At 42.2% G+C, this 25,640-nt stretch overlaps 1 protein-coding gene across 4 annotated transcripts in view; it reads left to right on the top strand.

The window, feature by feature from the left end:
- The window catches only part of AGXT2 (alanine--glyoxylate aminotransferase 2), a 45,968-nt gene that overhangs the window by 6,827 nt on the left and 13,501 nt on the right, over nt 1-25,640 (top strand). For all 4 annotated transcript variants that reach the window (XM_015139843.3, XM_078004656.1, XM_078004654.1 and 1 more), the window contains 10 exons: nt 755-840; nt 1,916-2,100; nt 4,361-4,484; nt 6,112-6,206; nt 7,871-7,964; nt 8,586-8,679; nt 15,913-16,013; nt 16,567-16,659; nt 23,033-23,165; nt 24,113-24,204. In XM_015139843.3, the coding sequence (XP_014995329.3) occupies nt 755-840; nt 1,916-2,100; nt 4,361-4,484; nt 6,112-6,206; nt 7,871-7,964; nt 8,586-8,679; nt 15,913-16,013; nt 16,567-16,659; nt 23,033-23,165; nt 24,113-24,204 (1,097 nt within the window). The remainder of the gene's footprint in view (nt 1-754; nt 841-1,915; nt 2,101-4,360; nt 4,485-6,111; nt 6,207-7,870; nt 7,965-8,585; nt 8,680-15,912; nt 16,014-16,566; nt 16,660-23,032; nt 23,166-24,112; nt 24,205-25,640) is intronic.

Here is a 25,640-nt window from a genome sequence, read left to right as displayed (position 1 = left end):
ACGCTGGTTTCCTTATCTATAAAGTATACATTTTGACACACACACACACACACTCACACACACAAATGTAAGGTCCCTCCTAGCTCCAAATATTTAATGAATCTGGTTCAGCTTATCCCTGTTTTGTCACAGTCTTGTGTTGGCAGCCGTTTTTTGTTTTTTTGTTTTTTTGTTTTTTTGTTTTGGAGTGGGGGAGGTTTTGTCTTCCGGGTCTATTTGCCTGTGTTTATTAGTCTAGTGTATTGTCTAACACCTGCCTCTCCTCATTCCCTACAAGAATAGTCAACAGTCATTAATTCCATGTGTACTGACAGCTAACCAGGTCCCAGGCACTGACTAAACACTAGAATTCAGGCACTAGGCAGCTTGAAGCCTAAAAGCACCTCTATTAATAGAGGATGGACTCCAACAACACATTACACTGGCAGAAGTTTTACCTACTGATGAGAGAATCAGCATGGTGAGGGTAACACGGACAGTTTGCCTAAACTGAGCTTCCCAAGCTTGCGAGGGACTGCAGTAGATTGTTTTTCCAGACTAGATTTGAGAAGAACTATCTTTTTTTTCCTCCAGAAAACTCATTATTGAGATACTCAGTTTTTAAATCCAAACTAAAAGCTGATTTACATGACTTTTTAACTAAGAAATAAACAAAATTGTCTAAGCAGTTTTATTTGGATAACTATAGGTAACTTTCACCAACAGACCTATGTCATGCTTAGTTGAGGATTCTAACTCACTTCGCTTTCGGTAGGTGCTTCCTGGACATCAGTAACCAAGCTCAGTCTTCATACAAGGCCCAGAATGCCTCCATGTGACTTCATACCTGAAAGATACCAGGTAAGATTCAGGGCTTTAAGAACACTCAAAGAGGTAGTTTCTCTGGGGAGGTCTCAGTTGATTGTTTCCTTAAGAATGACACAAAAATAGCCCTGCTTGCCACTAATCTATCTCATTCCAGATATTGTACCTCTAAGTCATTGGAAGCATCTGAAACCCTCTTACTCCCTTAATGCTAGTATATAAATTGGTGTCCATGTGTGAGAGATAGAGAGAGAGACAGAGGCAAAGACAGTACATGCAACACACTATAGATTATAATTAATATATGTATTGCAGGGAGATACACACACATAACAAATGTGATGGCACACATTGGCTTTAAAGTAAATGTTGCTCCTGTTCTAACTGACTCATGTGGCCATCTGACCTTCCTGAGCCCTCCAGCCAAAATTATAGTTATATTTTTATTCTCGGGCTAATAAAGATTGAGCTGGCATTTTCTCTCTCACTTTCTCTCTCTTTCTGTCTGTTTCTTTCCTTCTTTCTTTCGTTCTCTCTCTCTCTCTCTCTCTCTCTCTCATGCATGCACATGTGCATGCACACACACACAGCAACTCCTTTATTCTACATGATACTTACAGGTTAGAAATTGTAGAATCAATAGGTACTCATGAGGGATCCACAAAGAAGAGAAATACAGGAGAGATATTTTATAATTAAAGATACAAACATGACTAGCACATCATTGCATTTTTATTTTTTTAAAACACTACCACAACAAAAATGACTTATTAGTTCAGACTAATTGCTTATTAGTTCAGATATTTACTTCCAAAGTCTATTTTTTTCATAGTTAAAATCAACTCAAAGCCAAGGCTTTTCATTGATAGGTAGAAATCCCAGCCCTTTTCTAGAAAGAGATTGAAAGCCTACAAATAATAATTCACTTCCTTAAAAGAAAAGGCTTTAATTTCTTACAAGGATGGTATTGGGTAAGTACACCCACTTTTGAGCGTCTACAGGCTAGCAGCCCTCTGCTCTATCCACTAGAGAGACTGGGCACTATTACTCATAGATTGACTGCCATTGACCTTCTAAGAAGTGTGTGGGTTTAAATTTTGTTTATCTACAGTCCCTTGGCTACAACCGTGTCCTGGAAATCCACAAGGATCACCTTTCTCCTGTGGTGACGGCGTATTTCCAGAAACCCCTGCTGCTCCATCAGGGGCACATGGAGTGGCTCTTTGATGCTGAGGGAAACAGATACCTGGATTTCTTTTCCGGGATTGTTACTGTCAGTGTTGGCCACTGCCACCCGTGAGTATCCTTAAAATCTGGGGATTTTTGTTGCAAAAGAATGCATGGAAAACAATTATGCTAGTGATTCCGAACTCTTGGTTTGCTTATCTTGGTTAAAAAATATCTATGACAGATTGTGGCTGACATACTCCCTGCTATTTCCTGAGTACAAAATCTTGACACTCTACTTTTCCTTTTCTTGACAATGCAAGATTTTGTTATTCTCATGTCACATGTAGTGTGGCATGTACCACATGACTGGAGTCTTGCTGTGTATTTCTCATTAGCAACAGCTTTCCAAAGACAGGGGTGCATTCAGGGAAAGGAAGGGAAGGGAAAGGCAGGCGGCTCTCAGAGAAACACATGACAGGCTTGTCAGGCAAGGGATGATGAGAGATGAGAAATAGCTTCTAGCCTGGGGAATCTTTCTCATGGCCTCTGAGAGATGGAAGAGGAAGAGAAGAATGATAAGAGACATATGCAATTCTAGCTGGAAATTTACCTGGAAATGTATGGATCAATTAATCTAGAGATTATCTGCAGTGATGACGGTACACTCGCCCACACAGATACCCTTGGAGAATTCTTGGTTTCCATGCAGTGCTTTCATTTCATGTCTGTTCTCTTTTTCCTTTAATAATCTGACCAATGCAACCTCACACTAAGTTAGGGGAAAGCAATAAAGCAGCAAGCCTAAAACAAACTGAATAGGTGTGGGACCTTCCGTCAAAGCAGGAGGCCAAGAGTCCCCCCTCACACAGCTGTCAGGAGGTAAAAAATGAGTGTGCCTCAGGGTTCCAGCCCTCATCTTTTCCTCCCCTTCACTTCTCCTACCCTCTTTCATGATCAGGAGGCCCTAGTCCCGTGCAAAGTCACGAAAAGTATCCAAAATAAATGTCAGATGCAATTTCAAACATAGGACAAACATACACGAAAGAAGTAGAGAAAATGGAATAGAAAATGAGTTCAAACATTCTCATTGAATCTTCCCAATAACATTGACAGTCTTCCCTGGAAATGGGAAGCCATCTATTTTACCCCTCCTGTGACTTTCATTTATTTTACTAGACAATGTTTTTGTCAACTGTCTCTTCTTTTCAAGAATTTACTGATACTCCACAATTTTCTAAAGTGAGTTTCATGGAACATTGATCACAGGAGTTTTCGTGGAAAAGGGTCCCATGAGAAAATAAGTTTGGGAAACACTTTAAACTATTTCTCCTTTCTGAAGAGAAACAGTGTACACTAGTCTATTATAGGTACTAAATGTTCTATAGTAAAGACATCTGTATAATCTGATATTTCTCAAAATATTTACCCACTGGATTGATTTTTTCTGATGTGAAAGATATTAATAACAAATAAAATTGGTATGTAACAAACTTTAGCAATTAATGTCCTTTACAGCAAGTTCAGACATCTTGGCTTGTGTTTTCAAAGCTAAGTCAGGTTCCACAAATCTATCATCCTTAGTCCCTATTATCTCTCAGTATGAAACTTCTAATCCTGTAAGGTTGGCCCAATCCTTCAAAGAATGTGGCTTTATAGTTACAAAATGTTCATCCATACTAACCACTGTTCAGACTCAGATATTAGAATCTCCCTGCAGAAAAACTATTAATCTTAGTCGGACGTGGTAGCATGCACCTGTAGTCCCAGCTACTTGGGAGGTTGAGACAGGAGGATCTCTTGAGCCCAGGAATTGGAGATTGCAGTGCACTATGATTGTGCCTGTGAATAGCCGCCACACTCCAGCCTAGGCAACATAGTGAGGACCCATCCCTTAAGAAAGAAAGAAGGAGGGGAAGAAGGGAGAAAGAGAGGAAGGGAGGGAGGGAGGGAGGGAAGAACTATTGATCTTGCACACGTGTGCTTGATGAATCTATTCTTCTTTAGAAAAACAAAATGGAAAGGGCTCAGGCTTACAACTAGTCATCTTTTTTTCCAAACTCTTCAAAGGATGGCTAATAAGAAAGCATAGTTAGAAGAAATTCTAAACCCAAACTTCCTCCTAAACTAGGTATTTCTTTTCTAAAATCCCTGTAATCATTGAGTCTTCTTTTGAACCCTGCTCTTGGAGAGGAATTCATTACCTTTTGAGGCAACACGTCCCATTTCTGGACACCCGTAGTGGTTAAAGGAGTTTATTCTCACATGTAAATAAAATCTGCCTCTTGAAACTCTTTGAGAAAAAACAGTACGTTCGGGTCCAATGGCCAGTGTGTGTGCAGGAGGGGCGTGACACGCAGTGCAGGTAACTGCTCTACTGCTTATCCAGGAAGGTGAACGCAGTGGCACAAAAGCAACTCGGCCGCCTGTGGCATACAAGCACTGTCTTCTTCCACCCTCCAATGCACGAATATGCAGAGAAGCTTGCCGCACTTCTTCCTGAGCCTCTTAAGGTACAATGCTCTTCCTACAGGAGCTGAATTTCATGGGGAGAAAAAAAGGTACGATGCTCCCAGCTCAAAGGGACAGGAGTCTTATGATTCCAGGGGAGCTGCCCTAGGAAGCAGGAACATGGGCAGGAAATCTAGTCTATGCATTGAACATCTGTAGTGGTGATCTGATGGCTACATCTGAAAGCAATCAGACAGAAGGGAATTTATGAATTGCTGGTGAAACAAGCCAGTGTTCCCTTGTGTCACCTCTGAGCCTCTGTCTCTCTTTGGTTGCTCTCCTCGCCATATCTTTGCAGAAATCATTTCCCAGGAGCCATAGGCCTACTGATGTTCTCATCTATGTCCTCAAGAGGTTTTTATCTCATTGCTCCTTAGCCTTTCTGCAAAGTTATTTGCATTTCTTTTACAAAAAGTGAAACCATTTTTAATAAATGCTATATGGTTCATTTGGTCCAAAATACACTTAGATATTTTTTTCTACATGAGCTGTTTTTCTGCATCTGAAATGACTGATATTTTAAACTGAACTGAGATGTTAAAATGTTGACCAAGATTTACATTTAGGCATTAAATGAGTTCATATATATGAAGAACCTAGAACAGCGCTTAGTCTCGAGTGTTAGCTATTATTATTTTACCATGTTGTCTACATTACATAGAATAGATGAAGAAACTTGGAAGAACTGCAACCTCAGTTCAGCCCCAGATGTTCACGGAAGAGCAGAAGCAGAGAGTCAGCAGAGTCACGAACACATGTCTTCCAGTCCCTGAGTCTGGAGGGCACAGTTCGCTTTCATTCTCCCCGTTCTTTCATCCAGGCTGAGCTGCATTTTTTGTTTACTTGTTTTTTCTCTTTTTTTTTTTTGAGACAGAATCTCACTCTGTCACCCAGGCTGGAGTGCAATAGTGCAATCTCGGCTCACTGCAACCTCTGCCTCCCGGGTTCAAGCGATTCTCCTGCCTCAACCTCCCAAGTAGCTGGGATTACAGGTGCCCGCCACCACACCTGGCTAATTTTTGTATTTTTACTAGAGATGGGGTTTCACCATGCTGGCCAGGCTGGTCTCAAACTCCTGACCTCAAGTGATCTGCCCGCCTCAACCTCCCAGAATGCTGGGATTATAGGCCTGAGCCACCACACCCGGCTTGTTTACTTGTTTTTTCAACATTCACACACACAGCACAGTCAGGCTGGGACAACCCCTGGAGTTGCAGGGTCAGAGGTCCTGTCTTGTTCCAAGCCTTTAGAATCAGGTGAGTGGGTTAGGGTCAGGAGCCAAGAAATCCAATCTTTGAATCTATCAGCTACTCACTGCTGTGTGCCCCTCAGCAAGTCTCCTCTCTTGGCATTTTGCAGACCATCAAATAAAGCCAATGAAAGCCCGGAATGTTCCACAGCGGAGACAATCTCTTAGCCATTTTTGTACGTCTAGCACTTAGCGGCTACTGGAGGAAGGGCTATGAAATCCATACGTGGTTAAATGATGGAACTGCTGAGTAATCCGAGCTGATATGAAGGGAACTCTCCTTAATACTCAGGGGCTGGACACATGCCCTTCAGCAATTTTAAATGAATGGGTAATAAGGAAATAAATTATGAGGCCACATGTCTTCCTTTCCTCTCTAGGTCATTTTCTTGGTGAACAGTGGCTCAGAAGCCAATGAGCTGGCCATGCTGATGGCCAGGGCGCACTCAAACAACATAGACATCATTTCTTTCAGGTAATCACCACGTGGAATATTCAACCTTAGGAACACTGACTTACCCCCATTCTTAATGTGTATCTTTACATTAGCATGGAGTGGGAGACAGGTTTTCTCGGGAATATTGTTCTAATTGTTAAGTTTTAAGGAAGGATTGGTCAATTGAATTTTATAACAGGATAACTGCATTCAAGTTAGCCTTATACAAGAGAGGGGGCCCCAACTGGTCACAAACAGCTTGAAGTCCTCCTTATGTCATAGATCCTCCTATGGAATTAAAGAGAAACCCACATGACGGTTTTTTAACTTTGAAGGTGTGGCAGGGACCACACCGTATATCAAGCAGTAAAGGACTGTTCCCCACCTTAGAAGATCAAGGCTCTACCAAAAAATACTGGCCCGTTTTAATTTCTGCTTATGATAAGGAGCTGTCCGCTTATTTCATAGGGCTAGCTGCACCCGTTTTTCACCCTTTATTCTCCCTAAGTTCAGAGGATGCACATATAACCCTGTATACTTCTGCTTCTTCCAGTGACTTTTGAGCACTGATAACAGATTAATTAATAAACCCTTAATGGCTATATTAGAACTAAAAATAATAGAAAACTAAGCATTTTGCTCACAGTTACCTTCCTTGGGTAATCGTACACAGCACATTTAAACAGACTCCTGAAAGTTAATGTAAAAGATAGGAATGACTTACGGTAAAAGTTGATGGAATGAAGAAACAGTGGCATTTTTAACCTGTCTGGTCATAATTTCTGTGTGAATTCAAAAGAAGATTTTATTTAATCCTTATGATAGCACATTCAATACTGCACATTCCATATCAAATGAGCATGCAGTTATTACAGGAATCAGGAATATGGCAATAAAGAATTGTGATTAATGTATTACCTAAATAACATTCCAGAATGTGTATGTCCAGGTAAGTATTAAGTAGTCACAGTGCTACCAGGGTTCAACACACATTGTGTCTCCTTTTTCAAGACATATTAGGTCAGTGCAAAAGTGATTGAGATTTCTGCCATTAGAAGTAATGGCAAAAACCACAATTACTTTTGCACTGACCTAATACAACCATTCTTTTGAATAGTCTTAATAGTCCAAAATCCTTGTTTAAAGGTGATTTTGGTATGGAAAATTGTTAAAACTCATTTGAAGCTGACACTGATGATCAGGAGCATTTATACTAAACATAACTGTTTCAGGTTCAAAAGAAACAAAACCTATGTTTCTCAGATGGAGAATAAGGTAATTTATAAGGTGTGTAAGTCCCTAAAGATATTGAACAACAAGTATATCACAGGAAAAAATATTTGGCTTCCCAAGGCAGCTACTTCGAAGACTGGTATTCATTGAACATATAATTTCTGGTATGTTGCTAAAAGATGAGTCTCATTATGATGGAGTAATAGAGTAGGGCAGGTCCTAAGATTGGAGGTCTTGGACAAATGTTCGCCAAAACTCCTTTCACAGTTTCAAATCTATGTTTTCTAACAACAGTTAGAAAACACTATTAAGTACATTCACCTGACGTAGGCTTAGATGTGTTCTTAGAAATCAGAGGTGGATGTGAATGATGTTCTATTTCATCTTCATGGCCTTCCTGGATTTTCTCTTTTGTCCTACTCAGTGGACCAGGAACTTGACTCAATCCTCCTGTTGCTTCTTCTCTGCAGAGGTGCCTACCATGGAGGCAGTCCTTACACACTTGGCTTGACAAATGTAGGGACCTACAAGATGGAACTCCCTGGTGGGACAGGTTGCCAACCAGTGAGTTTGGAGATTTTTCTCTTGTTTCTTTAAAGACTGCTGGGTATGTGAAGTAGTTGATCAGGTTTTCCTGGTATAAGGATTAGAAACTAATATAAAGCCTGTCATTAATCAGGGGCTCAATTTGACCTAATTGAATTGGAGACCACTTGAGGACACCATTAGAAAGGCCTTCTGAGTCTGAGTAATAATTAATGACAGGGTTTTAAAATTTATTTTGCTTTTAAATAAAATCAAGTAAACTGCAAAGCTCTGAGAATCTTGAATGCACAAAATTTCTATGAAGTCATCACTGTACTCACCTTCTGTTCCCACTTACTATACCCACCTTTTCAGCATCAGAATCAGATACCTAATTATTCTTATTCTTTCAGATGCCCTTACCCACTGCACCCTTGAGCAAGTTGTTTCCAGGCTGACATTGAAATCAGTTTCCTTGTTAGAGTGCCCACATAGCTGATTCTAAGAAAAAATTATCTCTGCAAAGCAGATTATTCAGTTTTCATCTTAAGTGGGGAAGAATGAGGGAGGAAAACTAAGAAGCCCTCTTGTCTTGATGGCGGCCTAAATGGGCTGTCTCGTGTTCATGTTTGGCCACACTCCTTCTTTTGTCATTTGCAGACAATGTGTCCAGATGTTTTTCGTGGCCCTTGGGGAGGAAGCCACTGTCGAGATTCTCCAGTGCAAACAATCAGGAAGTGCAGCTGTGCACCAGGTCCGACTGGGCAAGGGAGGGGCCAGTGGAGGGTTGGATGTTGGAAAGGGCACGAATAAAGTCACACCTATCCCTGAAGGAACAATTGAATTTGAAAACATGGAAAAGGGAAAAGCCAGAGGAAGCAAAACTGGAAAGTAACCAAGTTATTCCTCATTGAATCAACACTTAGGTCTGCTATCACTTCACTCTCAGACCATCTGTCTGGCCATGTAGGAAAAGCATCTCATGCTATCAGAGCCAAGCTTAAAAAAATGACTATCAGCTGGTACTTGATTCAAGGCATTCTATTAGCTCTATTATAATCGCAATAGCTCTGGTGTCAATTTTAAAATGAAACAAGCTTGACGTGGTGGCATGCCTGTAGTCCCAGCTACTCGGGAGGCTGAGGTGGGAGGATTACTTGAGCTGAGGAAGTTGAGGCTGCAGTGATTGATGATTATGCCACTGCACTCCAGCCTGCATGAAAAAGCAAGCCCCAGCGGGGTGTGTAGCTCACGGCTATAATCCCAGCACTTTGGAAGTTCGAGGCGGGCAGATCACCTGAGGTCGGGAGTTTGAGACCAGCCTGGCCAACATGGTGAAACCCTGTCTCTACTAAAAATACAAAAATTAGCCAGGCGTGGTGGTGTGCACCTATAATCCCAGCTACTCAGGAGGCTGAGGTTCAAGAATCACTTGAACCTGGGAGGCAGAGGTTGCAGTGAGCTGAGATCACACCACTGCACTCCAGCCTAGGTGGCAAGGCAAGACTCCGTCAAAAAAAAAAAAAACAAAACCCAAGAAATCAAGATGGGTGGGATTATTTACCAATCCCAATGGATGGAGGGAAAATAATGCTTTTGGGAATCTCAAAACTCCAGTCAAAAAGTTCTCCAGGGACTGCCAGCCAAAATGAGAGCATCTGTCAAACAAAACACAAGGCTGCCCTTCCTTCAGGCTGCTGACAACCCTGGCAAAAGTTTCAAAGGCTTTCTCACAAGGAGAACTTCCATTTATCAATCACATTTTTATTTGCATTCTTTACCTATACTTAATAGGAGGGAGAGGAGGCAGGAAACATCATCTGTTCCTTGCTAATGAACAAGCCCTGCCTCCGATTTGTCATCGCAACCTTTTGAACAGCTGCTCCTTAATAGCTCTGAAGGAAATAACTAAAAGCTTCAGCCCAGTGATTTTTAATGGAATAGTATGAATCACTGGGTTGAGAGGAAAAATACAAAACAGAAGTCTTAAAAACCAGCTCTGAAAGGAAGAAAATTCACCGTCGTCTTAAAATTCAGATGACATAATAGCAAAATGGAGGTAAGAGAATGAAAAAGTAAGTACTGGAACAAGACAAGATGTCATGCTCACGGAATTTAAAACCAGAAGGAAATGTAAAGCTATAAAGTTATAAATCAAACTCTTCACTTTAAACACGAGGAAAGCCAGATTCACACAGAGGAGACTGGAGGGCTAAGATCTGACCCCAGGTCTTTTGACTCCAAAACCAGTGCTCCCAATTCCTATAGCTATCTTCATCCACACTGATGTGCCGTCAAGATAAACCCAAGCTGAAAAATCATTCCTGTCCTGCAGGCCAGGACTGAGGAGTTGCATGAAGTCAAGAGATGGATTCCACTCTCAGCTCTGGCATGGTTCGGCTATGAGCAAAAGCTTCACCTTTTGCTTCAGTTTTCTCATTTGTAAAACAGAGACAGCAATATCTGGCTGCTGCCAACACCATCGCAGCACTTCATGAGATAAAGCATAGAGAGTTTACGTAGAGAAAACCAGACCACAGCAATACCTGGTAAAGCCATATTTGAATATTGTATCTGTATGGCATCAAGAACTAAAATCAGTTTGATGCACCTCCCAGACCCTGGTCTGACTGCAAAACCACCAGCACAGAGCCTAGTAGACAGAAACACTCAAGAGGTGGCCATTCCTTCTTTTCCTGCCATATGTTCCTCTTTCCATATAGAAGAGAGGCAAGCCTACTGTAAGGCCTACTATAGGACTACTTAAGCGAATTTGACAATACCAGAAGTCCATGGTCTCTCTAGTGGCATCTAGAGGCTAAATGATAGTGACAGGCGTACATTTCTGCTCTGAACTATTGTCTTTGGCATATCTGAAGTCAGCTGTTTTCTTTCTTATTTATTTATTTATTTATTTATCTTTTGAGACGAAGTCTCACCCTTGTCCCCCAGGCTGGAGTGCAGTGGCGCGATCTTGGCTGACTGCAACCTCCACCTCCTGGGTTCAAGCGATTCTCCTGCCTCAGCTTCCCGAGTAGCGGGGATTACAGGTGCCTGCCACCATGCCCAGCTAATTTTTGTATCTTTATATTTTTAGTAGAGACCAGGTTTCACCATGTTGGCCAGGCTGGTCTCGAGCTCCTGACCTCAGGAGATCCGCCTGCCTCGGCCTCCCAAAGTGCTGGGATTACATGCGTGAGCCACCGTGTCCAGCCAGCTGTTTTCTTAACTCATATCTTCAAGAGACAAGACTATTTATGTAATCTTTGAACAGTATTGGAATACGAAAGAAGGACCCCAGCCTCCTCCACTGCCTTTAGTACCTGGGAAGGGTTTGGTCTTTGCTGTAAAACTGGAATATTCATATATGTTTACAAAAGCATCTAAACATGTGCAGTTCTTTGACTATAGATGTTGCTTGTTCTCAATTCCTCTTAACCTATTGATAGGAATACCTTAAGAGGAATTGAGGCACCAACCATGGTAGAGATTTTTCTCATCTCAGAAATATGTCATCTCTCCCAACAGAGGCGGGGGGTCATTTTGCGAGTCTAATCTAGATGTTTATGTGGTATATTTCTTTGTTCTACTCCATCTACCTCCCAGGGTTTTTTCTCCCCAGGGGTTCATTCCAGGCCCTGAGTTTCAGATGTAAACCATGATGAGATGCAATCCTCATTACCTACTGCCCCCACAATGTTCCAAACCTGGTACTGATCATGTCATTCTTCTTCTTTTGAAAGACAAGTTTTGTTTTTCTTAAAACTTGTAGTTCTTTCTTGGCTCCTCACTCAACTTAACTCTTTCTGTACCACCAGCTGGAATAAATTCTTCCTTCGCCATCCTGTTGCAGTATTCAACAGAACATCCTGTCTTCACCCCCTTGGGGTTTTCCTCCTGCCAAGCCTCTGCAGAAGAGGCCTAACATAGGGTTACAGCAATGAGCCAATGCAGCTAGTGTGAAATAAAGTAAAAAGCTCATCACAGTCGATGACTCTCTCATCGCTGAGCATGTGGGCAGAGAGGGAAAACGTCATGAAAGGTCTAGCATAGGTTCAAGCAAAACCTTTTGGTTTGGTTCTGCCCAAATTTAAACTCCACTCTTTGATTTCTCCAGTTACAAATGGGCTTGTTAAATTTCCAAATTATGTCTCTGGAACATAAGACCATCTTTTAGGGTCATCTGAAGCTGTTTTCCTTTCCCAATAAAAATAGGAAATTTCTGTCTCTAGAGGCATAGATTTATTTGTCTACTATATTCTTCTCATCAAAACAACACAAGTGATGCCAAAAACATACTTTGATGGCTTGATATACTTGTCATTACTTCCTTTCTCACACCCTCAACCTCCAACCTCCAGCTAACCAAAGACATCAGGTACCTCTGTCAATCAAACTTTTCCGAATATCATACGTAACCTAAAAATATGTTTGGGGCCAGCTAGCATTTCCTCACTTTTAATGAAGAGCTGAGGTATAAAATTCGGTTTTGATAGTGATTGCAGAAGGTTTCTATTCCTTCTGTCTAGCACCGTGGAGACAGTACTGCATCCATGCCTCTAGGCAAGCACTGGGATGGTAGGTGGTGACCCAGACTGCTTTCACTGTCACTTGGGTTGGGGCTTTCCATCCCATCCACATCTTTCTCTGCACTCCTTCCGTCATCTATGGATATAAGTTTAAGTTCAGAGACTGCATGGTGCTGTTTAGAACCAAATAACAGGTGTGGATAAAAATTCTGAAGGTTCAGTCATGTATGGATACAGTTGATCTGGGACCTTTGTTATTCCAGAATAGAAGAATTTCTCTCTCTCTCTCTCTCTCTCTCACCTTTCCTGCTTCCTTGGTGATTCCCACTTTCAATTTTGACACACAGATGTAGGCTTTTGGAGCTTGGGCAAGCCTGTTGGGCAATCTTCCCACTCTCCTCTCGTCCTCTGCCATCCACAGGATTTCATGCCTGTGTGTCTGTGTGGTGAGGCTTGCAGCTGGTGAAGCAAGGCAGAAATGTTTCTAGTATCTTTAAGCAGGATGGGAAAGTAGATATGGTTAGTACTAAGACAACTGAGCTGGATGGACAGCTGGTACTGGTAACATGATAGCACTGGCTTTTCTCCAGTGGAAAACAACTAAAAAATTCTGGATAAAATGAAACACATTCCCTTCAACGCATGGATACAAGAAAGCACGAATTCTCAGAAATGCATAGAGATCATTAGGGCAGTGCAGGCAGCTTTGACCCTGAGAGCATTTGTTGAACCTGGTAACCTTTTTTTTTTTTTTTTTTTTTTTTGATAATAAAGAATTATTTATTTATTTTTAGGTGTGATAATGTTATTGTCATCATGTTTTCTTTTTTTTTTAATTTTTTTTATTATTATTATACTTTAAGTTCTAGGGTGCATGTGCATAACGTGCAGGTTTGTTACATATGTATACTTGTGCCATGTTGGTGTGCTGCACCCATCAACTCGTCAGCACCCATCAACTCGTCATTTACATCAGGTATAACTCCCAATGCAATCCCTCCCCCCTCCCCCCTCCCCGTGATAGGCCCCGGTGTGTGATGTTCCCCTTCCCGAGTCCAAGTGATCTCATTGTTCAGTTCCCACCTATGAGTGAGAACATGCGGTGTTTGGTTTTCTGTTCTTGTGATAGTTTGCTGAGAATGATGGTTTCCAGCTGCATCCATGTCCCTACAAAGGACACAAACTCATCCTTTTTGATGGCTGCATAGTATTCCATGGTGTATATGTGCCGCATTTTCTTAATCCAGTCTGTCACTGATGGACATTTGGGTTGATTCCAAGTCTTTGCTATTGTGAATAGTGCCGCAATAAACATACGTGTGCATGTGTCTTTATTGCAGCATGATTTATAATCCTTTGGGTATATACCCAGTAATGGGATGGCTGCGTCATATGGTACATCTAGTTCTAGATCCTTGAGGAATCGCCATACTGTTTTCCATAATGGTTGAACTAGTTTACAATCCCACCAACAGTGTAAAAGTGTTCCTATTTCTCCACATCCTCTCCAGCACCTGTTGTTTCCTGACTTTTTAATGATTGCCATTCTAACTGGTGTGAGATGGTATCTCATTGTGGTTTTGATTTGCATTTCTCTGATGGCCAGTGATGATGAGCATTTTTTCATGTGTCTGTTGGCTGTATGAATGTCTTCTTTTGAGAAATGTCTGTTCATATCCTTTGCCCACTTTTTGATGGGATTGTTTGTTTTTTTCTTGTAAATTTGTTTGAGTTCTTTGTAGGTTCTGGATATTAGCCCTTTGTCAGATGAGTAGATTGCAAAAATTTTCTCCCATTCTGTAGGTTGCCTGTTCACTCTGATGGTAATTTCTTTTGCTGTGCAAAACTGAACCTGGTAACCTTGAGCTTCCATGCTGATGGCTCTGTGGAGTGCAGGGAAGAGATGACGAAGTCCAGGGCCCAGCCAAAGTAAGGGATCTTGTAGGAAACCCTCCCCTGCCACAAAGCTGGAGCCCCCAAGGGGCCACCTCTTCATCCATAGGTCAACTAGAATTAAAAACACCACCAAGAACGCGTTACCCGTCACAGGCCAAAGGGCCTGCAAGGATTCTGGTGCTGAATGGAAGTGGAGGGACTGGGAGGAACCACCCCCGGAAATTTCACCTGCAGGCTGGCTCTCCAAGGCTTTGCCTTGTGAACGCTCATTTCCTCAAGCTTAAAATTTAAAGGACTCTTAGACTCTAACGCCCTGCGTGCTTGGAAGCTGCAAATTCAAATAGGCTCTGGAGGGATCTACCTCATTCTGGGTCTCAAAGAGTTCTCACAAATGAAATTCCAAGGAAAATAAACTGCCCCTTATCAAAAATAAACATACAATACACAAAACTCTACAATCAAGAAAAAGATCTGCAAGGATTTCAAATAACAGAATTATCAGATAGACTATGACACGAATATGTTTAATACATTTAAAGAAAATCAAATATAAGCTTGGAAATATGTGAAATGGATAGGACATCATGAAGAATAAGAAAGCAAGTTTTGAAAACAAATATGTCTTCTAGTAATATAAAAGTGATTATTGACATTTAAAACTCAGCAGGTGGGTTTATCAGCAGTAAGATGCAGCCAAAAGGAGAAGTAATGAATTAAAGATGGATCACTTTAACAAGGGCACTTTACTGCTTTTCCCCACTAGAAAGACCTATAAAAGAAAAAGAAAAAAGAAAGACCTTAAAGCAAAATTGCTCAATGTCTCACTCCAGCCATAATTTCTACTATTTGTTAACATTTTCTTCTTAATGCATTAAACATTTACTGAGCACCACCTACAGTGTACCAAACAGCTTGTTTGGCCACAGAGATTTTAGAAATGAACAAGGCATAGTCCCTGCCCACAAAAACCTCCTGATTAATGGGAGAAAGGTCTGTTAAAAACAAGCACAGGACCAAGTGCCAAGGGCTGCGATGGATAGAAGCCACTTGGCTCTTGAACATTTCTCTTTAAACTGAATTCTAATTGTTCTCCAAACATATTTACTAACTCTAAAGACAAAGACACTTTGTAGCTTTAAAACTGTACATCAGATTAGATGGCAATGAAAGGAAATAGAGTTACTTTCAAATAAATTAAATCACTCTAATTCCATTTGAATTAGATCCACCCGTTTTAGAGGATGGGCATCCTTAGGTGAAACAGCTGTCTATACCAGCTCAATGACACTTCGGGACATTTTTTCCCCAGATGGAAAGAACTGAAGTGGTTTGTTTGTGCCTTTATGGCTATCCTAATCTCCCTTCTTGAACCAAAGTACAAGTTGTTCAGAGAGAACGTTCCCCCTTCAGAAATGCATATCTTCACTCCCAGTCCCTGGTTGACTTACCCTGTCTGGGTTTTTGTTTTTCTTTTTTTTTCCTGTTTTTCCCCATGCTTCTAGATATCAGGCTCACATTTTCAAATGCTGTGTTTGTTTTACTTTGTTGTTTGTTTTTTGCAGACTGCTGCCAAGCTAAAGACCAGTATATTGAGCAGTTCAAAGACACGCTGAGCACATCCGTGGCCAAGTCAATTGCAGGATTTTTTGCAGAACCTATTCAAGTGGGTACATGAATCTAAGACATTAATGGAGCTGAATCTTCAATTATCAGAAAGTTTTAACTCATACTTTCTAGAGAATTCCAAATGAATTAAGTGTTTACTGTGTCTGTCTCTAAATTCGTTCTCTTGGTCTCCTTGAAAGAAAGAAGACACTGATTTTCAAATGATCTTTTAAAAACCCTCTCCTCCATTTCCACCAGACAGGTGAAACTACTGAACTCCTAAAATTCTTAACAAAAGGAAACCCTGGCCGTTTTTAGCTGCTTAGTAACATCCACATTGTCCAAAGAACTCTTTCGTTAGTCTCACCAAATTCCTCTATTGTACTGTTTTCTAATCTCGGAAAATAATCAATGTTTGCATCTTTTTTCCAGAAGTCATGGTGTAGAGTAATAACTCCTCTTTTCACCCGTAGTGAAAACTGTTCTATAGACTGTTGTTAAAATTGCTAGTGTTACTATCATGATATTGATGATAATGACGATCTAACTTTTTGTATACTTTGAAAGCCTGATGCTGTTATTATAGGTCTTCTTGGTCTGGTCTTTTGCAGGGTGTGAATGGAGTTGTCCAGTACCCAAAGGGGTTTCTAAAGGAAGCCTTTGAGCTGGTGCGAGCAAGGGGAGGTGTGTGCATTGCAGATGAAGTAAGTGGCATGTAAGGGTGCCATTGAGTGCTGTGGGAACAGGAGATGCACAGACAGAAACCTCCTAAACTTCCTCCGTGTTCCAGGCAAAGTCTCCAAAGTTTGCCTACAAATGAATGAAATTTTTGCTAGCGGGCTGGTTGATTTGTTAGTACATTCACTGATCAGTTTAACAGGTACAACAGAATTTAAATATCCAAATTGATGTCTATCAAATAAGTTGCGAACAGACATATATGATGTTAATAGACCGTGACTCAATGTATTTTTTAAATTCCTTTCTAGGGATTGTTTCAGGGGCCGACAAACAACATAGGAAATTTAATCTCACAGCCAAGTTTTTTGTTGTTTTTATTTTGTTTGGTTATTTTGAGACAAAGTCTCGCTCAGTCGTCCAGGCTGGAGTACAGTGTACGATCTCGGCTCACTGCAACCTCCGCCTCCTGGGGTTCAAGGAATTCTCCTGCCTCAGCCTCCCGAGTAGCTGGGCCCACAGGCATGTGCCACCAAGCCTGACTAATTTTTGTGTTTTTAGTATAGACGGGGTTTCACCATGTTGGCCAGGCTGATCTTGAATTCCTGACCTCAAGTGATTTGCCCGCCTTGGCCTCCCAAAGTCCTGGGATTACAGCGTGAGCCACCATGCCAGGCCCAATAGCCAAGTTTTTAATCTCAATTTTTGCAAAAATAGTATTTACCAACCTGGCAGCATACACCTTTCTGACAAAACTTGCCTGGAAATAATGTGGGGTTTCTTTGTTTGTTTGTTTTTGAGACGGAGTTTCTCAAAACAACAAGAGAAAGTTTCTCTCTTGTTGCCCAGGCTGGAGTGCAGTGGCATCCTCTGCCTCTCGGGGTTCAAGTGATTCTCCTGCTTCAGCCTCCCAAGTAGCTGGGATTACAGGCATCCGCCACCACACCCAGCTGATTTTGTGTTTTTTAGTAGAAACTGGGGTTTCTCCATGCTGGTCAGGCTGGTCTCAAACTCCTGACCTCAGGTGATCTGCCCACCTTGGCCTCCCAAAGGGCTAGGATTACGGGCATGAGCCACCGTGCCCGGCCAAAATAATGTTTTTAAAATAATAATAATAATCCAGCCTCTAAATTAGAAGAGTACCACCACTGCAGATACTGCATTTGAAAATAGTTCCCAGAAAATTATAAAATAGATTTAATTAAAGCAGCATTGGTGGAATAAGCACACTACCCCCAAGGGCATTACTTTAATGGGAATAAAATTCACTGGCTATGTGAGCTCTAGCTGTGTGTTTTTAAAAGGGATTAATTTACCTATGATTATACCTTATATTAGAGTGTATCAAAGAAAGTAGTCCTCTGTCTACTTAGAATAGTTATGGAGATTAAAAACCAGAGGATGATCACGAGGGCCATAGAAGCCCTGCTTTACTGCTGGGTGACCTATCTTGATTGGACTAACAGGTGGTTAGACCAGCCAAGGACAAGTGGAGAACCTGTAAGTATGTTTCACACCTATTTCAGTCCAGCCATCATTGTTGGAATAGACTTCCTCAACTAAAAATTTCCTACAGCTAGGCTGGCCGCGGTGGCTCATACCTGTCATCCCAGCACTTTGGGAGGCTGAGGCAGGCGGATCACTTAAGGTCAGGAGTTCGAAACCAGCCCAGCCAACATGGTGAAACCCCAGAAATTTTGCAATTTCTGCCTGGGCAGCTGGGTCTCTGTTATGCCCAGGTGCATTGGATGTCCCTGGTGTACCACAGGCAACTTGGGCCAGCCTGCTCCTGCTGTGCCCATCCTCCCTTCTCCAATCTGCCCACAAACCGATGGAAGTCCTGGCTGGAGAAAGATAATCTGCTATTTTAAAAAGAAGAGTATATCCAGTCAGTTTGAAATTAGCTACATCATTAAAAAGGATAAACTTTGGCCTCCAAATCAGCACATAGTGAAGCTGTCACAGTCAGACTAATTAAAGAGATGGTAGGCTGAATTCAAAGGAAATATGAATTTCAGAATTTTCTGTCTTACGGTTTTATGACTTTCAAACAATGATTGAAAACTGTCTAACACAGGTATCCTTAAGAAGGACTATTCCGAGGACTAGGTAAAAATAAGGATAACTGGAACTTTCTGAGTACTCACTGTGTGTCAGGCACTGTTCATAACACTTTGCACGTGTTAACTCAGTTCATACTTATCAACAGTTCTATAGTTCCATATGCCCCATTGCTATTATTCCTATGTATTTATCCTTTCTCATGCTGCTGATAAAGAAATACCTGAGACTGGATAATTTATAAAGAAAACGAGGTTTAAAGGACAGAGTTCCATGTGGTTGGGGAGGCCTAACAATCGTGGCAGAATGCGAAAGGCACATCTTATATGGCAGCAGACAAGAGACAATGAGAGCCAAGCAAAAGGGGTTTCCCCTTATAAAACCATCAGATCTTGTGAGACTTATTCACTACCATGAGAACAGTATGGGGGAACCGCCCCCATGATTCAATTATCTCCCACCAGGTCCCTCCCACAACACGTGGGAATTATGGGAGCTACAATGCATGATGAGATTTGGGTGGGGACACAGCCAAACCATATCATCCCATTTTAAACATAAGTGAATTTAGGTCCAAGGTGGTTAAACAACCTGTCAAGCTTATGCCCTGAGTAGGAATAGGTCCAAGACTCAAATTCAGGCTCCCAAAACCACATGACTAGCCACTGTATCAAGCTGCCCCTCCAAAATGACAGAGCATGGTGTAGAAAGGGCAAATCATGGCAGAAAGGGAAGTAACACAGGATAGAAAAACCTGAGTGCGGAGGGCCAGTTCTGCCGAGGAGCAGTCTTACACAAGTCATCTTAATTAATATTCAGTGGCATTCTTTTCTTTAAAATGTGGAATTTGGATTAAAGGTAGAAAACTGGCAGCCTCTGGGCCCATACTGGCATAGACTGATTTTGAATTTGAAACTGACTGCAGGGCATGCCCACCCACAGTCCCCACCCCACTTGCTGTCATGACCCAGCCTGCTCCTCTCCCTAACGTATGCTCCTCATCTCCAAAGACAGTTGAGTTTATGGATGTTAGAATGATCCATCTCTGTACTACTGTAAGAGTCTATGAAACTGATACTTCCTCAGTGACTAAACATGGTTATTGTTCTACATAATTCCACGCATTTGTAACCGAGTCCAAAGCTTGTACCACTTGCTGCAAAACAGTCAATAAATCAAGCAATAAGGTTTGGGGCAAGGAAGACCACCTTATTTCGGGGAGCAAGCAAACCGAGAAGACAGCAGACTCATGTCCTAAAGAACCACCTTGGCCAAGGCGGGCGGATCACGAGGTCAGGAGATCGAGAGCATCCTGGCTAACACGGTGAAACCCCATCTCTACTAAAAATACAAAAAATTAGCCTGGCCTGGTGGCGGGCGCCTGTAGTCCCAGCTACTCAGGAGGCTGAGGCAGGAGAATGGAGTGAACCCGGGAGGCAGAGCTTGCAGTGAGCCGAGATCGCGCCAGTGCACTCCAGCCTGGGCGACAGAGCGAGACTCTGTCTCAAAAAAAAAAAAAAAAAAAAAAGAACCACCTTAAGCAAATGTGGGTTCCTTTTATGTTAAGGGAAAGGGGAAGAGGGAGGGGGTTGAGGTCAAAAGGTGACTGGTGACCACAGACATTTGAGCCACAGCAAGGGTAAACTTGCTTCCTTGGTCAGGTTACAATACTGTTATAAATTTTTAATGTAACGTTGTTACTTGTGTGTACACCCTTCTTATCTCCTCAGGGATTCTTTTTAAAGCATCCTTGCCTTAGTTAAACTATAAACTAAATTCCTCCCATAGTTAGCTTGGCCCATATGCAGAGATAAACAAAAGCAGTTAACCTAAAAGACATCATCACAGTGGGAGGATGAGAGCAAGCTGGTTAGGAGCAAAATGGAATATGTCATACTAGGCTTCCTTTTCACTGTTACACATTGTCCAAGCAATCTGACTTTTCACCATTTATGCCATTTATGTATGGTATTTAGGTAGAGTGAAAAAGACAGGCAGGAAGACAAAATGGATGGATTTTCCACGAGCTCCTCCTACATTATCCCATTTGGAAAAATCAATCAGTTGCCCAGAGGCTAATTAGTAGGAAGGAGGCCACCCAGGATTCCAGCCCAGGTCTGTCTGACTCCTGGGTTAAGCTCTTCTCCTATATTAGTCACTGTCATCTAATATTAACCCTCAGAATCTGCCCTTGCTGCAGCAGCCTAGAGAAAGTAGGAAAATGAGAAGTGAATCTGAAAAGGACACTCACTGTATTTTTTTTTTTTTTTTTTTTTTGAGATGGAGTCTCACTCTGTCACCTAGGCTAGAGGGCAGTGGCGTGATCTTGGCTCATTGCAACCTTTGCCTCCCAGGTTCAAGTGATTCTCCTGCCTCAACCTTCTGAATAGCTGGGACTACAGGCACCCACCACCACGCCCAGATAATTTTTGTATTTTTAGTAGAAACGAGGTTTCATCATGTTGGCCAGGGTGGTCTCAAACTGCTGACCTCAGGTGATCCACCCGCCTCGGCCTCCCAAAGTGCTGAGATTACAGGCGTGAACCAACGCGCCCAGCCTGGAAGCTCACTCTTTTAAGTGCATTTTAGAATGAGCTTCAAGTACCCACATCCCTAACCCCCGTTTTGCATTGTGTGTATGTGTGGAGAGAGACAGAGAGACGGACAGGGAGACTGAGAGCCACAGAGAAATCAAGGAGACTTCACCAGAAAGGCTCTGGCAGAAATGTGTGTGGAGATGTTTGTGTGACTTTATTTAATCAGGCACTACTGCCACCCTGTCATTCATCCCACAAGTGCTTACGAAGTGTCTACTTTGTATCAGGCACTGTGCTAGGTGTTGCGGATAGAGAATGGAATAAGGCACAGTCCCTGCCATGGGACATGCCCACTGGTGATAACAGTCCTCTATGAAAGCCACTGATGGCAGCATGCCCAGAGTACCTTGAGAGGGAGCCTAACCAAGGCTCAGGAGAACCTTCAGAAACCAAGTGATGGCAAAGTTTGTTTTTTTGTTTGTTTGTTTGTTTGTTTGTTTGCTTGGGGGTTTTTTTGGGGGGGGGAGTTTCGAGATGGAATCGTGCTCTGTTGCCCAGGCTGGAGTGCGGTGGTGTGATCTCGGCTCACTGCAAGCTCTGCCTCCCCAGTTCATGCCATTCTCCTGCCTCAGCCTCCCGAGTTGCTGGGACTACAGGCACCCGCCACCACGCCCGGCTAATTTTTCAAATTTTTTTGGTAGAGACAGGGTTTCACTGTGTTAACCAAGATGGTCTCGATCTCCTGACATTGTGATCCCCCTGCCTCAGCCTCCCAAAGTGCTGGGATTACAGGCCTGAGCCACTGCGCCTGGCCAGCAAAGTTTGTTTTGAAGCACAGAAGAAGTCAGTGAGATGAGGCAGCAGGAAGAGGGTCTTCTAGAAAGAGCAAACAGCATGCACAAAAAAACTAAGGTCAATTTTTAGTCCAAACCACAATTTCTAGATTAGAGGAGTTCAACCCTGAGTTAACTGCCTTGGCTGGGTCCTCCTCACGATACAGTTCTCAGGAAGGGGAAGGCATCCCTGGAAGAGGATGACCAGTTTAACTGGGCTGGAGCAAGTGCCGCAGCTCCACTTAACTGACAGTAACTCCCTCTTCATCTATCCTGGGGCAGACTCAGCTTCTCTACTTTTCTACCCTGCTTTCTTACACAGAGGAAATGCTCATCAAAAACTGTTAATCATAATGATCCCTTTCATATTATTTGTACGACCCTCATTGAGCCTGTGACATACTGTTGTATTTCTACTTGATGGATGAGTTAGCAGAGGTTCCAAGGACTTAAGAAACATACCCAGAATTGCACAAAGCTAGGAAATGACTCTCGATGCCTAATATCAGGCATCAGATTAAGCGCTTTGTGCATGATACTACAGGATGCTGATGATAATGGCTGATGATGGCCATAATGAGGAGGAGGAAAAGGAAGAAATCAGAGAAGAAAACAGCATTTTTTTTTTTTTTTTTGAGACAGAGTCTCACTCTGTTGCCCAGGCTGGAGTGCAGTGGCACAATCTCGGCTCACTGCAGCCTCCACCCTCTGAGTTCAAGTGATTCTCCTGCCTCAGCTTCCTGAGTAGCTGGGATTACAAGCAACTGCCACCGTACTCGGCTAATATTTTGTATTTTTAGAAGAGACAGGGTTTCACCATCTTGGCCAAGCTGGTCTTGAACTCCTGACCTCATGATCCACCCGCCTCGGCCTCCCAAAGTGCTGGGATTACAGGCATGAGCCACTGCACCCAGTCAAAAACAGCATGTCTTGAAGGGTTTCCAATTGTTTTGAACTTGTTTTCCCAGGTGCAGACAGGATTTGGAAGGTTGGGCTCTCACTTCTGGGGCTTCCAAACCCACGACGTCCTGCCTGACATTGTCACCATGGCTAAAGGGATTGGGAATGGCTTTCCCATGGCAGCAGTCGTAACCACTCCAGGTAGGACCCACAGGCAGTTTGTGTTTGCTTCTGGGCCTCATACATTGGGCTATGGTATTAAACACGTGTGTTGGAACTTGTGTAGATTGGAGACAATCATGGAAACCGCACGATGCATTTCCCAAGCAAATGAAAGAGAGAAACAGTCTGTCTGCCTGACTGTGAAACAGATGGAAGAAAGACAGCCCTTTTTTTTTTTTTTTTTTTTGAGACAGAGTCTTGCTCTGTCGCCCAGGCTCGAGTGCAGTGGCACAATCTTGGCTCACTGCAACCTCTGCCTCCCCAGGTGCAAGCAATTCTCCTGCCTCAGCCTCCTGAGTAGCTGGGATTACAGGTGTGCACCATCAAGCCCAGCTAATTTTTGTATTTTTAGTAGAAACGGGGTTTCACCATGTTGGCCAGGCTGGTCTTGAACTCCTGACCTCAGGTGATCCGCCTGCCTTGGCCTCCCAAAGTGCTGGGATTATAGGTGTGAGCCACCGCACCCCCATCGGAAACCAGCCCATTCTGATCTTCCTGTAAGGAAGACTAATTCTCCCATGCCTACCATGAAACGGAGGGTTCCACCACACTTTAAAGGTATATAGAAGAGGGAGAGGGGATGGAAAGAGGAGAGGGGTGGGAGAGCGTTCTGGTGTCTCTTCCATTTCTTATAAGAAAACCAGTTCCTTGGGCTTAGATAGGGCCCCACCCTGATGACCTTATTCAACCTAATTACCTACTTAAATGCACTATCTCCAAATACAGTCTCATTCAGGGTTAAGGCTTCAACCATACGCATTTGAGGTGATACAATTCAGTCCCTAACATCTACTATCAGTTGAACGAAGAATGAATTGGATAGGATGCCATTTACAACACGAAGTAACTGTAGTCCAAATGGCGCCATGAGAGAATGTGGACAGTAATGTGTCCCTCTTTCCACACCTTCTATTTTTTCCCTCTAGAGATTGCCAAATCTTTGGCCAAACGCCTGCAGTACTTCAACACCTTTGGAGGGAACCCCATGGCCTGTGCCATTGGATCTGCTGTGCTTGAGGTTGGTGCCAGTGGCCACATTAGCCACATTTCACAAATGACTCTTTCAAAACCACACACGCTTTGGCAGAACTCTATCATGCTGAATTATTAAAGGGGAGAGTTAATTCATAGTTTATGCATTAAAGTTAGATTTCCGTTTATTATTCTGCCTTCTCCCTTTTTAAAGATCTACTTTGGGTGCTTGAAGTGTTGGATAAGAAATAATATATAATAAACCTCACATACATGGGAAATATAAGAATTTTCCTAGCCAGCTGAAATTTCTTTGTTATCTGGGTAGTGATTTACAGATGTTAACTGCCATCCTTGTAATTAGTTTCATGTTGGCCTTCTCTTGTACATTTTTTTCTTCCTTCCTTTTGTTGTACTATTATAAATTGAATGACTAAGGAGACACTGAGTTCTACATGCTTACAACAAGGTAATTCAGCTGTTCAGCCCTACACCATTGATTTAGCCTGGGATCACATCTGTTTAAAAAAAGATTTATTTTTTATATTCTTGCTAACATGCCTAATATCATGTGCTTAAAGAACTATAACAAATTTCTGAAAGAATGTCTAAGAAGTAAATGACAGTGTTTTTTTGTGAGGAGGAAAACTAGGTGGCTGGGGGCCAGGGGTCAGCAAGAGTCACTCTGCTGTTTGTACTTTTATGCTTGCTGATATTTATATATATACACACACATATATATTTATATATGTATATATATTTATTTATTTCAATAGCTTTTGGGATACAAGTAGGTTTGGTTACATGGATGAATTGTATAGTGGCAAAGTCTGAGACTTTAGTGCACTGTCACCCAAGTGGTATACATTGTACACAATATGGAATTTTTCATCCCTCACCCCCCTCCCACCTTCTCCCCTTCTGGGTCTCCAATGTCGATTGTGTATCCATAGCTTAGCTCCTACCTATAAGTGAGAACACTTATTAGTTGCTCCAAAAGACATTATTTTGTTTTTTATGGCTGAGTAGTATTCCATGGGGGGTGTGTGTGTGTGTCTGTGTGTGTGTGTTTGTGTGTGTATACACACCGCATTTTCTTTATCCACTCATCAATTGATGGGCTCTTAGGTTGGTTCCGTATCTTTGCAATTGTGAGTTGTACTACAATAAGCATACATGTGCAGGTGTCTTTTTGCTATAATGACTTTTCTTCCTTTGAGAAAATACCCAGAAGTGGGATGGCTGGACCAAAGGGTAGACCCACTTTTAGTTCTTTGAGAAATCTCCATACTGTTTTCCACTGAGGTTGTACCGATTTTACAGTCCCACCAGCAGTTACACTCACTGATTTTTGACCATGAACTTGATTTACCTATTCCAAAAAAATGAAATTTAAAAGTATTTTTAAACAAAAATAAATAAGTAAATGCTGCCCTTGCTAATTAAATAGTTATTTTCGAAAACAATCAAATCATGAGATGA

The sequence above is a fragment of the Macaca mulatta genome, chromosome 6, assembly GCF_049350105.2.
Source record: "Macaca mulatta isolate MMU2019108-1 chromosome 6, T2T-MMU8v2.0, whole genome shotgun sequence".
Classification (NCBI taxonomy): Eukaryota; Metazoa; Chordata; class Mammalia; order Primates; family Cercopithecidae; genus Macaca; species Macaca mulatta.
Note: the sequence above shows the minus strand (reverse complement) of the source record. Positions and strands in the feature narration are given on the sequence as shown.